Source organism: Psittacula echo (genome assembly GCF_963264785.1).
Source record: "Psittacula echo genome assembly, chromosome: 5".
NCBI lineage: Eukaryota > Metazoa > Chordata > Aves > Psittaciformes > Psittacidae > Psittacula > Psittacula echo.
The window spans coordinates 40,070,026-40,083,739 of NC_137739.1; the positions used below are offsets into that span (position 1 = coordinate 40,070,026).

General features: G+C 46.6%; 1 protein-coding gene across 1 annotated transcript in view; it reads right to left on the minus strand.

The window, feature by feature from the left end:
• Positions 1–2,043, minus strand: part of SMOC1 (SPARC related modular calcium binding 1) — a 135,439-nt gene extending 133,396 nt beyond the window's left edge. The window contains exon 1 of the mRNA XM_080619313.1: positions 1,240–2,043. Within this exon, the coding sequence (XP_080475439.1) occupies positions 1,240–1,344 (105 nt within the window). The 5' untranslated portion in view covers positions 1,345–2,043. The remainder of the gene's footprint in view (positions 1–1,239) is intronic.
• Between the last annotated feature and the right edge of the window lie 11,671 nt (positions 2,044–13,714).

The following is a 13,714-nucleotide window of genomic DNA, read 5'->3' on the forward strand; positions in this document are numbered from 1 at the left end:
ATTTTTTTATTTTGTTCTTTGTTTCAGTTGCTCTTCATTAAAGCACTTGGCTGCCAGTGCTGGTGAGGTGCCATAGTCATACAGGCAGACTCTTACTTATCACCTCAAAGCTCTTCTCTATCTGGCACCACTCCAGCTTTGAGGTTTATGTTTGATATCGGGTAATGCAAATGCATGCATAAGTACCCCTATGTTTCCCCATCTTTTAGAACAGGTCTCCAAGAATTTATGGCACACAGTAGTTCTGATCTGCCACATTCTAACAGTTGCTGTTACACATCTGGCTATAAAAGAGGCTACACAGCACAGCTGAACACAGGGACACCAGTGCAGCCAGTACACTTTCCATAGCTCTGAGAAGCATTTAATAACCAGCATGGTCAAACAGCACTTCTATTAAAGAACTAGACCATTGCACTAAAGTCCCTTATTGTTATACTTTGGCTGAGGAGGGACTCCAAAGACTCCTGGTCTTGCCTAACCATGGTGTAAGTTAATTAGGTACATTTCTTGGCATTTTAGACTGATGGGTTAAGAATGCACATGGTCAATGCATCCAACACGCCTGCAAAGAGATCAAGTTTTTCTACTTACCCAGAGCTGTGCTTTTATTGCAGCATTGGCCTAAGAACAGCTACTGTTTTGCAGCTTTATAATTGAAAGCTCTTGTGCTACTCTGTCGTGGTGCTGCAGCAGTAACATTAGCTCACTGGGAGGACCATATTTAGAAAAGATGTTGGGTTCTCCCCCAGAGCAATGTAATAGTTGGGTAAGTGAAATTAACAGCCCCAGTAAGTCAAACATTGTCAGATTAAAAAAGCAGAGCTAGACTCCTACGGGGAGAAGTCTGGGCTGAAGGCATCTAGCTTTATTGCTGGGATTCATTTAATCCCTACTTGGGAACATAAAAAAAAAAAAAAAAAAAGTCCTAAAGCTATGTGCTGGGAACAGGGACTACATCAAATGCAAGACCAGCAACATAAAAACACAGCCTGCCAAACCCCCCCCCCCCCTCCTTTTTTTACCCCTGCAATAAACACCAACAAGTCGCTCCAGTGCAGACTCTTCGTGCAGTCCGCTGGCACCCGGCTCCGAGCGAGCGGGGAGGCCCCTGCAAGGGTCCGCATCCACGGAAGCCGGTCCGGGGCGCACCCGGGGCTTCACCTGCGGCGCTGACAGGGCGCGGGGCGGCAGCAGGACAACCTGCCGCGGCGGGGCAGACCCACCGCCCTCACTTACCCGGGGCCCAGTGGCTCGGTGGCCGCGACCCTGAGGCAGATGCACCAGCAGCAGCGCCAGCAGAAATGGGCGAGCCCCCGCGCAGCGCCAGGCCCGCGACACCATCGTCCCTCGGGGCGGCAGCGGCGACGTAGCAGAGGGACAGCGGCAGGGCTCTGCGTCCACTGCAGGCGGCTCTCCCGGGCAGCCGCTCCTCGGCCAGGCAGCGGCGTGTTCGTCGGCGGGCGGCGCACGCGGTGCCCCGGGTAGGCTCGCGCGGCTCTGCCCCCTCCCGCCGCGGCAGGTTACCCGCCTCGGCCATGGGGATGCCCGTTATAAAGCCGCGGCGGGGCGGGGCCCGGCGCCACTGACTGCAGCGCGGACCTATCGCAGCGCGGCCGCCGCGGGCCGCAGCCAATGGCGGGGAGGCAGGGCCGTCCGCCCCGCCCCGCCCTGCCACCGCTCCCGGGTGTGAGACAGGCGGTGCAGGTTGGCCCCGAGCGGCGCGGTCCGGAGGGCGCGGACGCTTTCCCCGTGTCTGCGGCGCTTGGAGCGGCCGCTGCGCCGGTCCCTCACCGCCTGACGGGTTGCGCGGTGCCAAGGAGCCCCGGCGGGGCGGTGAGAGACGACCCGCCAGAGCGGCCGGCACTCTCCGGGAGGCCGAGCTGATCGCCCCCTCCGCCCCCCCCACTGCCCCGCTGGGCGTCCCCGGCCTGGCGCTGGCATTGGCACACACTGCCGAGCCCTGCGGGCGGGTCGGGCCAACGAGCAAGTAAATTTGGCGTAGGAAATTACCTCACGGTCCACTTACCGTTTTCCCTTCGTTCGGCCGGCACTCTTGCGCCAAGGCTGCTGTAGAAACGAGTCGTGTTTCAGACAGCGCAGGTCTTCTTGTCGCCCCCATGCCGGGGCTCAAAGCATGGCTAACCCACAAGCGCAGAAGATGCCCGTCCCTGAAGACGCTTTCCCAAACGCAAAGCCCATTGCTCTATGTCACCTAGCAAAGCCTAGAGACCTTGTTGTAGAGGTGATGTGCTTGGGGTCTTTGGTAATACATACCTGGCACCTGGAAAACCATCCGAAGATCAAGTTTGACATCTAAGATCAAGTTTGACATCTCCTGAGACAACAAGCCCTTCCAGGCTGCATGTAGGTCCCAGTATGTCTGAGCATAATCAGGCACTTGACAATGGGAGGCTTGGGAAGAAAGTGGGTGTTGCGTCGCAAAACAAGGCTCCAAATGTGGAACAGGAGGAAAATGAAGATGCATCACCAGCGGGGCCCAGCCTCTGAACACGTTTGTCTGATCAGGAGCTAAAGAGAGAGCAGTACCATGACAGTGTAACAGCAGCAAGATGCAGTGCCAAGACTCTGTTTACCTGCTCTCTGAGAGACCGAGGTGTCTTGTGAACTGGACTGACTTGAATTTACATCAAGTCTTTCATTTTTAAGTTACGGACATGACTTTGATGGAGGGCAAGGCAGGGCAGAGGCCCAACATTTTACAGAACAATATGCATGGGAGGTCATTGCTGTGCGCATAACAGTGACGATAACCTTTTCATCAGACCATTCCATGGTGCTCTGATGAAAACGCTCAAGACATGCAATTCTTCATAGAACATTGTTAACTTTCTTACTCAGTGACCTTACAAGAGGCGATGCTCACTGTTGTAAAAATTCCCTGGAGTGTATCCGCTAGGTATGAGGAGGGGCTGCTACACCCACACGAAGAACCTTGTTACAAAGTAGAAGTCATACAATTCTGGCATGTTATCAGAGCAAAGCAGCGTGTTTAGCTGTAGCGGTTGCTTTAATCTTTCTTTTCTTAAAAAAAAAAAAAAAAAAAAAAATCTATTTAAAAAATGCCAGTACGTAACATTTTGTCATTTGCCTAGGCAGGATAAGCCGTTTGTTACTCACACGGAGCTCTGCCAGTGTTCATTATTCTTGGCTTGCAGATCTCTCTGGAACTCCAAACCCAGCACCCCATACAAGCTTACCAATGTACCTTAGTCCTAACCCTCACTACTCTGCTATCCTGGTCCTAAGCTTTGCCAGCTCTTCTTCAATATGACCTGCGGTATTCTCTGATTTTCCATTTCAAAGTCTCTCTGATCCACACCTGAACTTCTGCCATTCCACATGACACGAGCAGAGAGACCTGGAGGGAAAGAGGAGGGGGAGAGCCAGGAAATCTGAATATGAGTGTCCTTGTGTACATCAGGATCAGCTCTGTGGAGGCTGGACAAGTTATACCAGTGCACACCTGACATCTGTGAAAAGACAGGCAGAATCTAGCAGAGCTTTGTTGAGGCGGTGATCCCACCACTGAAGTACCACATCACCTCATAATTGAATCTTGATTAAATTCCAGCCCAGATAACAATACCCCACTTGCCTACATTCCCCTCTCCAATTTCATAGGGAGTTTTTTTGCATCTGACCTATTTTGTATGATGCCTTCATATGTCTTTTATCACTTGCACTTTAAACATGACCATCTTTAGTGTATTTTCCACAGAAAACCCCACAGATACCAGGATCCCTCTGCTATATAAATGCTTGGTACCACCATGAAAAAAAGTATTGTTTTCTTTTTTCCTAACAAAGAACACTGGAAGCCTACCCTCCAATGCCTGTGAAACCCTGACACCAGTAGCATCTAAAGACCAAGTAAAAGTTCCAGAGAGGGTCAGAAATTCCCAGTAACTGAACACTTTATGCCCCTTATGATCAACAGCTGTTCATAACCTTGCAGCATGTACTTCCAGCTTTGACCAACATTCCCATGGCCTGGTGTTCCTCTATAGGGACACACATTTCCTTTGCAGATAGTAACTTCCTTGTGCAGTAATCAGGCCAGAAGAGACTCCATAGCCTGGTCTGTGTAGCACAATCATTACATTTCACTGAGCTGTTCTGAGCCCAAAACCGTCAAAAAGCACCATCCAGGTGGCTAGAGGATATCCAGCCCCAGTTTAAAGTTTAAATACACCAGCAAGAGGGAGAACACATCTGTTCCAGTGTTGAATCACTTTCACCATTGAAAATGCATGCCAAACTCTTCTTGATACCCCAATTGGTATAGGTGCACTTTACTGGTATGTCATCTTCAAATTAAAATCTAGGTAAATAAAGCAAATTGCTGAAACAGAAACTTTTGTGGCATTAAATTGTCTTCTAACTATTTCCAGGTTGCTGGCAAATGGGAAAAGACTTTCTTGGTCATCTGTGGCATTGCAGAAATCGTGATGAGCTCATAAGAGGCTAGTGTCCAAGCATAAGAGGAACTGGACGCCTAACCTTCTTGCTTGAGCTCTTCTGAAAATCCCTGCCATCACTCTGAGGATGTAGTCCCAAATGCTGGGCTGGCATAGTGCCACTTCAGTCACTGGTGTCTCACCAGCAAAGAACTTGCCCAGGGTGTTTAACTGAAAACTACAAATAAAGAGGGGCACAGAACTAGAAGAGAAGTGGTTCTTCATGTCCAGGGATTTTTATGCTGGGCCTAACATTCAGATCCTTCTGAGGAAGAGGTAAGCCCAACTGTAATGAATTCAACTATGCAGTGCTGCTGGAGGTAACACTGAAACTGGCACTGTTGAGGCATGTTTTGTATACCAGATGCAGTCTACAACTTGCACCTCCAAAGACTTACTCCAACATGGGCCTGTATGTGTTGATGATTAATATCTTGTTGCTATGGTGCATACATATCATGCGCACCACCACAAACCCATGGCACAGGACGTATATATTGGTGGTCTTGACAACTGTTCAGGGAGAACTGTTTGATTGCTTTGATTATTTGCCTCTGTATCTACTTGTCTTGTCCTCAGACAAGCTTCAGAAGATTGCTGTCCTCTTTTGAACAGTATTGGCACCCACAACAGAACCGTCATGGGATCTGTATGCCACAGCCTCCACCAGGGAATGTATCCCCTCTTGCACACATTTAGCAGAAATGATTACTCACACTTTCAGGAAGGAATACTCTACTGCCTCCAAATATGAGCTAATTGCATTTAGGGACCAAATTAATGTTAGTGGTTCTTTTTTAAAGTCAGTGTATGCACTGCAACAGATCTAGATTTAGTTCACTTTTTATCATAAAAGAAGAAAGGAAGAATATGGGAAATTTGGTGTGAGATTGATTGTTGTCAGTTGCAATGATGCAGAATTTAGAGCTTTTTTTTAACATCTTGCCTATTAAATCATTTGGATAATTATAATCAGAGAATTATCCATTGCTGCCAGGCTTTAGTTGCTGAGAAACTGCAGCAGTGGAGGAGCCTTTTCTACTATGCTGACACCTCTAAATCTCCATACAAAGGTATGTTCAGGGCAGCCTGACTAAAGACCAAAAGGCCACAGCTGAGCACACTCATGTGGGCTGGAACAGCAGCCACAGGAGAGTCTGTGCTGTCACCCAAAAGTGAGGTAGAATACATTTTCCACAGCTACCCAGACACAGGTTGAATATGGGGGTAGTAGGAAGGAATAAGTTTGATTCATAGCAATTATGAGGCTAGAAATCAAAAGTCATTTGGCTTGAAAGGATTCATGTCACAGCGTACAACCATTTTACAGTGTCATCCCATTGTCAGCACAGTTGCTGCTGGTGGCAAAGTATTCACACGTGTTGAGATGTGGAGACACATTGCTATTAACATGTCTCAGGGTGTACTTTCTGGATTATGTCAGCAAAGTGGAGACTCAGCTTCTTATGAAAGATATATGCCTGAATGAAACAGAAACCGTGTTAGGAATAATAGATGTCCTATTTAGCTTTTCACCCTCAAAGCTCTTTGCAGAATGTTTACTTGTACTTGAGCAAAAAGCTTTGTTAAAAATATGACAGGATTGCAAAACCTTTTCCATGAAATCCGTCTAGAGTCTGCCGCCACACTCATTATACTCCATATAGAAATTCTGTGCTGACCTTTTGTATAGAAAGTATATTGAATTGTGTGGGTCCTGGCTGCACTTTGGTTTCCTAAAGAGTTGCTAAGTAGTTCTGGTTAGTCCCCCATCACTGCCAAACCCACATCTCTCACTAGTGCCTGTCCATCTGATCCCAGCCTTACCTTCATGCCCTTATGTTATTTCACCACAGGAAGAGGCTGTTGGCCATACACCAGTATTATTATGAAAACAAAAGAAAACAAAAAAAAGAATGCAGTAAAGTGCAAGATGCAGTAAAGAGGCAGTAAAGCCCATTTGAGCTTCAGCATGCTTTTTCATGTGCTGAAGCACATACCTAGTTTCAGAGATGGAACCTCTAAAATGACCTGGCTGATGTTAGTTATCTGCCAGCTCCTCGAAAGCAACGATATTCTCCTTTTTTACATTTTCACTCTTGTATGTGTTTTGTAAATTCTAGGGTATAATGTTGAGAATTGGCATGAGATCCAGTACAGTAGTGGTCAATGACAGGTGTTTATGCACTGGAAAATTAAATGACTCTTCAAATAATCTATCTATTATTATCAGATTTCTGATAGTAAATTATCTATAAATTATCAGATTTCTAATGTTCATTGTGCACTTTTTTAATTTTGTGAAGTAAATATAACATCACTCCAGGCTGTAAAATGAATGCCAATCGACAATATCTGTAACTTTTAGAATCTCTAACAGTACTTAGGGAGTTGCCAATTTCTTTTTCTTTCGAGTCAGCTATGAGATTGAAGTTGGGTTGGACTCCATATGGACTCCAGAAGAGAGGAGCTCTGTTCCAAACTCATTTATCAACCTTATCAAGGCAAGGATTCTTTCTGCTCATCCTGTCTACCTGGGTGGGATAGCTGGAAAGTGGGTGGGGAAAACAATACCTCCACACTGAAATTTTGCGGACTGGGTACTCTGGGCTGCAAATGTGATGGAGAGCAGGTGGTGAATCTGCCATACGTGAGCACTCGTGTGGAGTGGACTCACCATTGAAAGAGCAAAAGAAGTGAGTGTAGGGGATCATGCCAGTGCACATGGAAGGTAAGGTCTCTTGCCTGACCTCCCTTCCATGTGATACTCCACCAGCACAGACAACAGCAAAAAGGAGGAGGAAGCAGCTGAGGATCAGGCCTTGTGGGTCTGTCAGCAAGTCATGACATTGGGATTGGTTTTTTATCACTTGAGCACTTTTACCTTGTCAGAGAGATGCTTAGATGAATGGAATAAAGCATTTTGTGTTACAGGTTGCCGCTCCCCTCATTTGCCTCCCTCCATCATCAGTCCTTATCTTCAGGAAACTCAGAATCTGAATTGTGTGCTAAATGGCTTGAAAGAGGCTCAGAAACATCCTCCAGCAAAGAAGCCCTGGCATCATGTTAGACACTTAATCTTCCAAGCTGGGGAGGCAAAATGGTGACAAAACAGCGGGATACAAATTTCAAAATGCCTTGATCCTGCAATTTTTCACCAGGGCCAAGTGTAACACCCATTATCGGACAGGCAGAGTTTGTTTTTTCTTCCCTACCAGTTTCTTAGCACTGATTTAGGCTTCACACTGACACCAACAAAACTGCACTTAAATCACAGCCCTGAGAATGAGTTACACGTATCCAAAGCTGAGCAGAGTTCAAACCTCAGCCCTGTGCTGATACAGAGTCTTTTCTGTTTTAAATTGCCCACCCACTCACTATTCCCAGCTGCTGAGCCACATAATGTTCAAAGACCACACACAAGGTGCAAGAGCAATAGAGGCCTGTTGAAAATTAAAGTGCAACAGCTTAGTCAAGAGGATAGGCTTCAGCACTGCTGCCTAGAAAATGGGGGCAAGGAATGAGGACAGAAGGGCAGACAGAGACCGTGGGAGATCCATACAGAAAGTGATGGGAATTTACACCAGAGCATATTTTACAGAAATCCCCTACCCTCAGCTCACAGATCAACAGAGATGCGGAGCTTCCTGTATGAAGACAGGCAAGCTCAGAAAAGGAGGTGATGCTTTCCAGAGGCTAGAGATGACATGGGTCCAAGGGTTTGTTCTCAGATTTTAGCAGGCTGTTGATGTGCTAAAAGGACCTGGAGCCAGTCGAAACACCTGTCTGTGTCTTGTTTCCCCCTCTTGAGCAAGTGTCAAGAAGTGTAAGAGCCTCACATGAATGTCACGCTGTCTCCCACAGCCCCTGACAGACAGCAAAACTGTCAAAGAGTTCTGGTTTCTTCTCTCCAGTGCTGCTGCCAAAGGGACCTTGCTTTGAAAAGCACTTGTTTGAATGCCATATGGTAGTTTCACCTATCCTTCTTCATCCCATTGTAAGAGTACCTTACCATCGAGAACTAGAGTGTTGCAACACCCTTCAGTGGTGACACAAAGAGAGGAGCAGGTCAGCACCGTCATATGCCACAGTGCAACACCCCCACTTTTATAAAAGAGTGGGGCCCTTCTGCTGATCCCTAGGCCAGGATTTGCAGGGTCCAAGGCAAACTGGTGAAAATCAACCTTATCCTGAGCATGTCTGCTCAGATGATGCAGATGACTGAGTTTGCTAAGAGTTTGCACAAAAAGAGACTATTTACCTCAAAGCATTTTTAAAACATTCTTTAGTTTTGTTCCGTTGGTTCTATACATAAAGAATGTGTGTTTATACATCAAGATTTTGTGCTTAGTCACTAACCAAGGCTAAATACTTAAAGGCTGAGTCAAGCTGTACTCTAAATGTGGGCTATTTTACCCGTCACTAAATGAAACGGCTCCACTCCTGAGACAAGGCAATGTTGTAACAGCACACGGCACAACCCAGCAGTCGGAGCAAGAAACAACCAAGGCGGTTTTTAACAGAAAGTGCTCAGGGTGTTTGAAAAGGCAGACTGCCAGGGCTCTACGGGTATCATCCTGCTCCCTACTCCTCAGCTAGGACAGCAGCTCAGGAGAGATGAAAGAAGGAAAGATGAAACACAACATGCCGTGAACTTTCTTACTGCAACTCTGATTCCTGCTAGCAAAATAAAGCAAGCCAAGGAGACACTGGAAGAAAAGACTCGGCCAAGTACTCCATACCAAATACTCTGAAATGGTGGTTTGAACCCAGGGCTAGCATGGGTAGCTAGCATGTGTGCCTGTACTGACCTAAACTAGAACCACAGATACAAAAGTGCTTGCAGCATTTTCAGGCTCTTACATTTGATTCCAGATTTGGGCCTTCAGAACACATTCAACAATGAACAAAGCAAAATATACCAAGGCTGGAATTTTAGTAGTCAACACCGTTGCTCTATTAATTTCACTACGTTCTTTAAAACATGGTAAATGTACAAAAAATACAGGCATACATACATACCACTTCCTTCTTCTGAACCCTGTCAGAAACTTGGTGTGGGAAGAAGCCTTCCAGCACACACAATCGCCTGCAACCACCTTTTTGAAATATCCCACTGTGATACATATCAACCTTTTCCTTTTGATTGATAGACCTTGCTAAGGAAACACGGCAGAACAGATGTGTGTGCATGGGTGCCATCAAATGAATTTGAGCACTCTTTCTCCCCCTTCACCCACCCACCCACAGGTTTATAAAGTTATTCCGGAAGACATGCGAATCCTAAATAATGGGGGAAGGGAGAGTGGGGATTAAGGGACATCTGAAGAAAGTAGTATAAAATTGCACCGAAAGCACAAATCCTCCCACCGTAACCTACCCCTGTCCACCCCTGTGTCAACAAATATGCAACCAATTAATGTAATTGCAGAGTTATTTATGGCACACAGGAAAGTGTAGTCAGGGACCCTGAGAAACAAGGTTGTAGGGATAGGAGCGGCTGGGTTTCCCCCAACCCCCTCCTTTGCAGATGTTTAAGTTGACTTGTGGTGTCCATGTGTCTCATAACCAAGAGCCTGTCTACTTTGCAGGTGTTGCTTGCTGCATGGGGGTGGGTAAACTGGATGAAAGGAGACCTGGAAAAGAGTTGGGGTCTTCTGATTTCAAACTGTGACCAGAAGACATTGACTGGGTTTAGATACTCCCCCTGCCTTTGCAGCCTACAAAAGCCCCATACTTAATCCTTTCAGATGACCCTTCCGACAGCAGCAACAACATTTGAACACTACAGGGCAAAAAAAAAAATTCTTAGCTCCATGATTTGATTGTTCGGGGTGACAGTTTTGTTACTGTTCAGTGCCCTGCACAAGAGAGGTTTTAATTAGAGCTATTGAGTGGTTTGAATTGGCACAATTAGGGTCAGCATTAATGATTGCTGCATGTGTTCTTTTGAACAGTAAGGGCTTTTTTTTGCCCACAGACAGGAGGGGGTAGCAGCTAATGAACTAGGAGAGTGCAAATTATCTCTGCAAAGCTGGGGCAAGTGTAATGCACACTGGGGATGAAGCAGATAGCAGGAAGGGAGACCACAGCTTATGGGGCTGATCCAGGAGACTTCCCAGTGGAGTGCTGAACACCACCAGTCCCCACTTGTTGCCTTTTGCTTCCTTGGGTGCTGAGGTTGTGTAGAGCACTAACAGAGATGTGTTTCCTGCACTGCAAAAGAAGACTTCAGAGAGGCAAAGCATATGCAGTGTTTGCACACTGAAAAATACAAAAGAAGATCGGAAAAAGGCTGCAGTCTGCTTGAGAACAGTAGCCTGCTTCAAAAGCAGAGACGTGCTCATGCAAATCAGTACTCCCATGAGTAGACTTGTAGGCTTTACCCACCTTCTATTCTCTTCAGTGGGATACTGGATCAGTTCAAAGAAACACAGCTACATAAAATACAGGTATATATATATATATATGTATTTGTATACAAGCAGCCCTCCTGTGTTTGCGTGGAAACGCCTCCCAAATATGCAGACCTGCCTTAACTGCACTGCAGGTGAGTGCCAAAGCCCCATGCATATGACAGCTCTGCCAAAGGCTGCTCCCACCCCTGCTGAGAGAACAAGAGTCCTCACAGCATGTGCAACTTGACTTAAAGAGAAGACCTCCTGAGGGCATATCTATGGCCTTCTCAGAACTTGAAGGTCTCCTGAAAAGTGCTCATTAGACAGCCTCTTCCTGACCCACACGGTCCATGAAGGTGCTCAGAAATGCTTCTGGGTTACAGGAGGAGTACACTCCCATGCCACTCCAGCAGAGTAACAGAGGCCTTCCTTCTGCTTAGGTGTTTGTTGAAGAAAGAGCAAGTAGGTGATGGTGACAACAACCCTGTGTGTGTAGGGACTGATTGGCAGCACAGGACCTGCCCCACTCCTGTGAAGATCCTCCACCACCTCTGGGCCATGCAGGTCCTCTCAAAAGCACAAGATTTTTTGCTCCAGTCCTCAAAAAAGCTTTCCAAGTGCTCCCCATTTGCTAAAACAAGCTTTTGGTCATGCATTATGTTAGAACCACAGGCCTCTCTGCACCTTCTAACTGCAGAGTTTGCTCATGTGCCAGCTCCCTAGCATAGCGGTTCCTTGCTATCCTCCTTGAGCAGCAAAAGACAGTCATTCCCCAGTTATATTGCAAGACAACCCATTTTACTAATGGTGGAGTGACCCTACGATGGCTGAATCAGCCTAGAAGTCCCTTCTGCCTTCAAAATACAGATAGGCCATCACTGGCAGGGGAACCTGTGGGCCTGTCTCAGGCCTGGCAGTACCAGCCAAATCAGATGCTGGTCTCCTGGTCTGACTCCTGAATACCTGTGTAAACCAACAGACCCACTGTAAAATGTCATCTCTAATTGTACACTGTAGTAATGCATCCTGAACCCGACCCAAAGACGGAGATCAGGCACTATGCATCAAAACCAAAGCTGGTTCTTCAGTAAGCTAAGCTAGCTGGTACAGCAGACAAGAAGAGCACATGCATATATGCTGTCGAAGGACTGATCCTCATACAGTTTTTAAGAGAGCATTTTCAGCCAGACTTTCTGCAGCCATCCCAGTGTGTGGCCATCAGCAACTAACCACCCAAATTCTTGAGGCCAAGCATTAGCACCAGCCAAGGCCACACACCCCACCAGTGCCTTTGCTGGCAAAGAGGTAAAACCATGTGCACAACTGGAGTGGATAAGCTGGGTGAAATCCTGGGCGTGCAATCTCAGTTGGGAACTAGCCAAATACTTCACCTTTCGTATATGCAAAAAAAGACAAAGGTGCCCAAAATATGGAGAGAATGGGGCTCTTTGGTGTGGTTAGACAGAGGTTTCTGTGTGTTTCTGTTAGTGGGCGTTTTCAGATATTTCAGAATCTCCCTCCCTCTCTAAATGTAATCTTCTCAAGAAAAAAAAACGTCCCATTTCTCTAGCTTTTTTTTTAAGTAGGTGATGTAAATTATATTATTCTTACTTGGGATACACAGTAACCAAACATATTGGGAAATAGTAAGTTTGGTCTGGCTGTGCAATCAGAGGACAAGATGATTTATGTCCAAAAAGCTCGTATTCTGTAGGCCTAAACCAGCAGAAGTTTAGCCCGCAAATGAAGCTTATCCAGTGATGCTCTTGCAATCCATTTGTAGGCTGTAGATGGATACAAATCCAATGGGCACTCACACCCAGGACAGTCTCACTCAGCTCTCAAGGTAGAAAACAGTAGTCTGAAGTAGACCCCTTCCCCTCAGGGGTGGGTTACCTACTCCTTTGTCACACATGTGGCTTCACAAGTTCTTTACCTTACTACAAATTCTGGGGAGTGAGCAGCACGGCTGCAGGTGGCTTCATCTTGCCCTGCACCCCTGAGTGGAGAAGACATCCCCCTGCCCTCAGCTGTCCAGGAGGAACCAGTGCCACCAGGGCTCAGCAGAGGTGCAAAACTGGAATGCCAGGGGAACAGCAGAGGCACAGGGAGAATCTCACAAGTGCTTTCCCCTTTTACCATTGGCTGCTTTCACATCCTCTACCCCAACTCTCTTTCATAAGGACTTCAACTGTTCCCACGGCCAGCATTTTGGTTTGGGCAGACATCCAGCATTGCTTAGCAGATCTAAAATGACACCTCACACATTCTTGAAGGTGTGAAAGAAACAACCAAGCTGAATCATTTCACCACCCTCTAGGTACTAGGGGTGATACCATAGACTTGCCAAAGAACATGCAATGACATCTACAAACATTTCACGACCACCTTCTTTGGGTCTGCTTTGTTATTAAACAGCCATGGGTTTTGGCTTTAGCTGGATTGCTAAATGTACAACTGCTCCAAGATGACATCTGCCTTGACTTTCTTATCATATATCCTTAAAAAAGCAAGATTTTCAGTAACAACTTAGTTTTGTGTTGTCAAATAAATGTATTAATAGTCTGCATATAGATCATTTACAAGCAAATCATAATGCTGCAGCCTGGAGGATAGCGATGGGCATAGCACTGCAGGCACCAGGCTGTCAGCTGGGCCCTGGTCTTGAGGTTGAGCTGCTTGGGAAGGGTGTGGAAGCTAATGGACATGAGATATCTGGAAAGGTGGATGTGACATCTGGAAAGGTGGATGTGAGAGGGAATATTGTGAGAAGCTGGCAAAAGCTGCAGATGGTGCTGTGAGAGCTGGCTGGATACCTCAGGTGGCTGAGGAGGA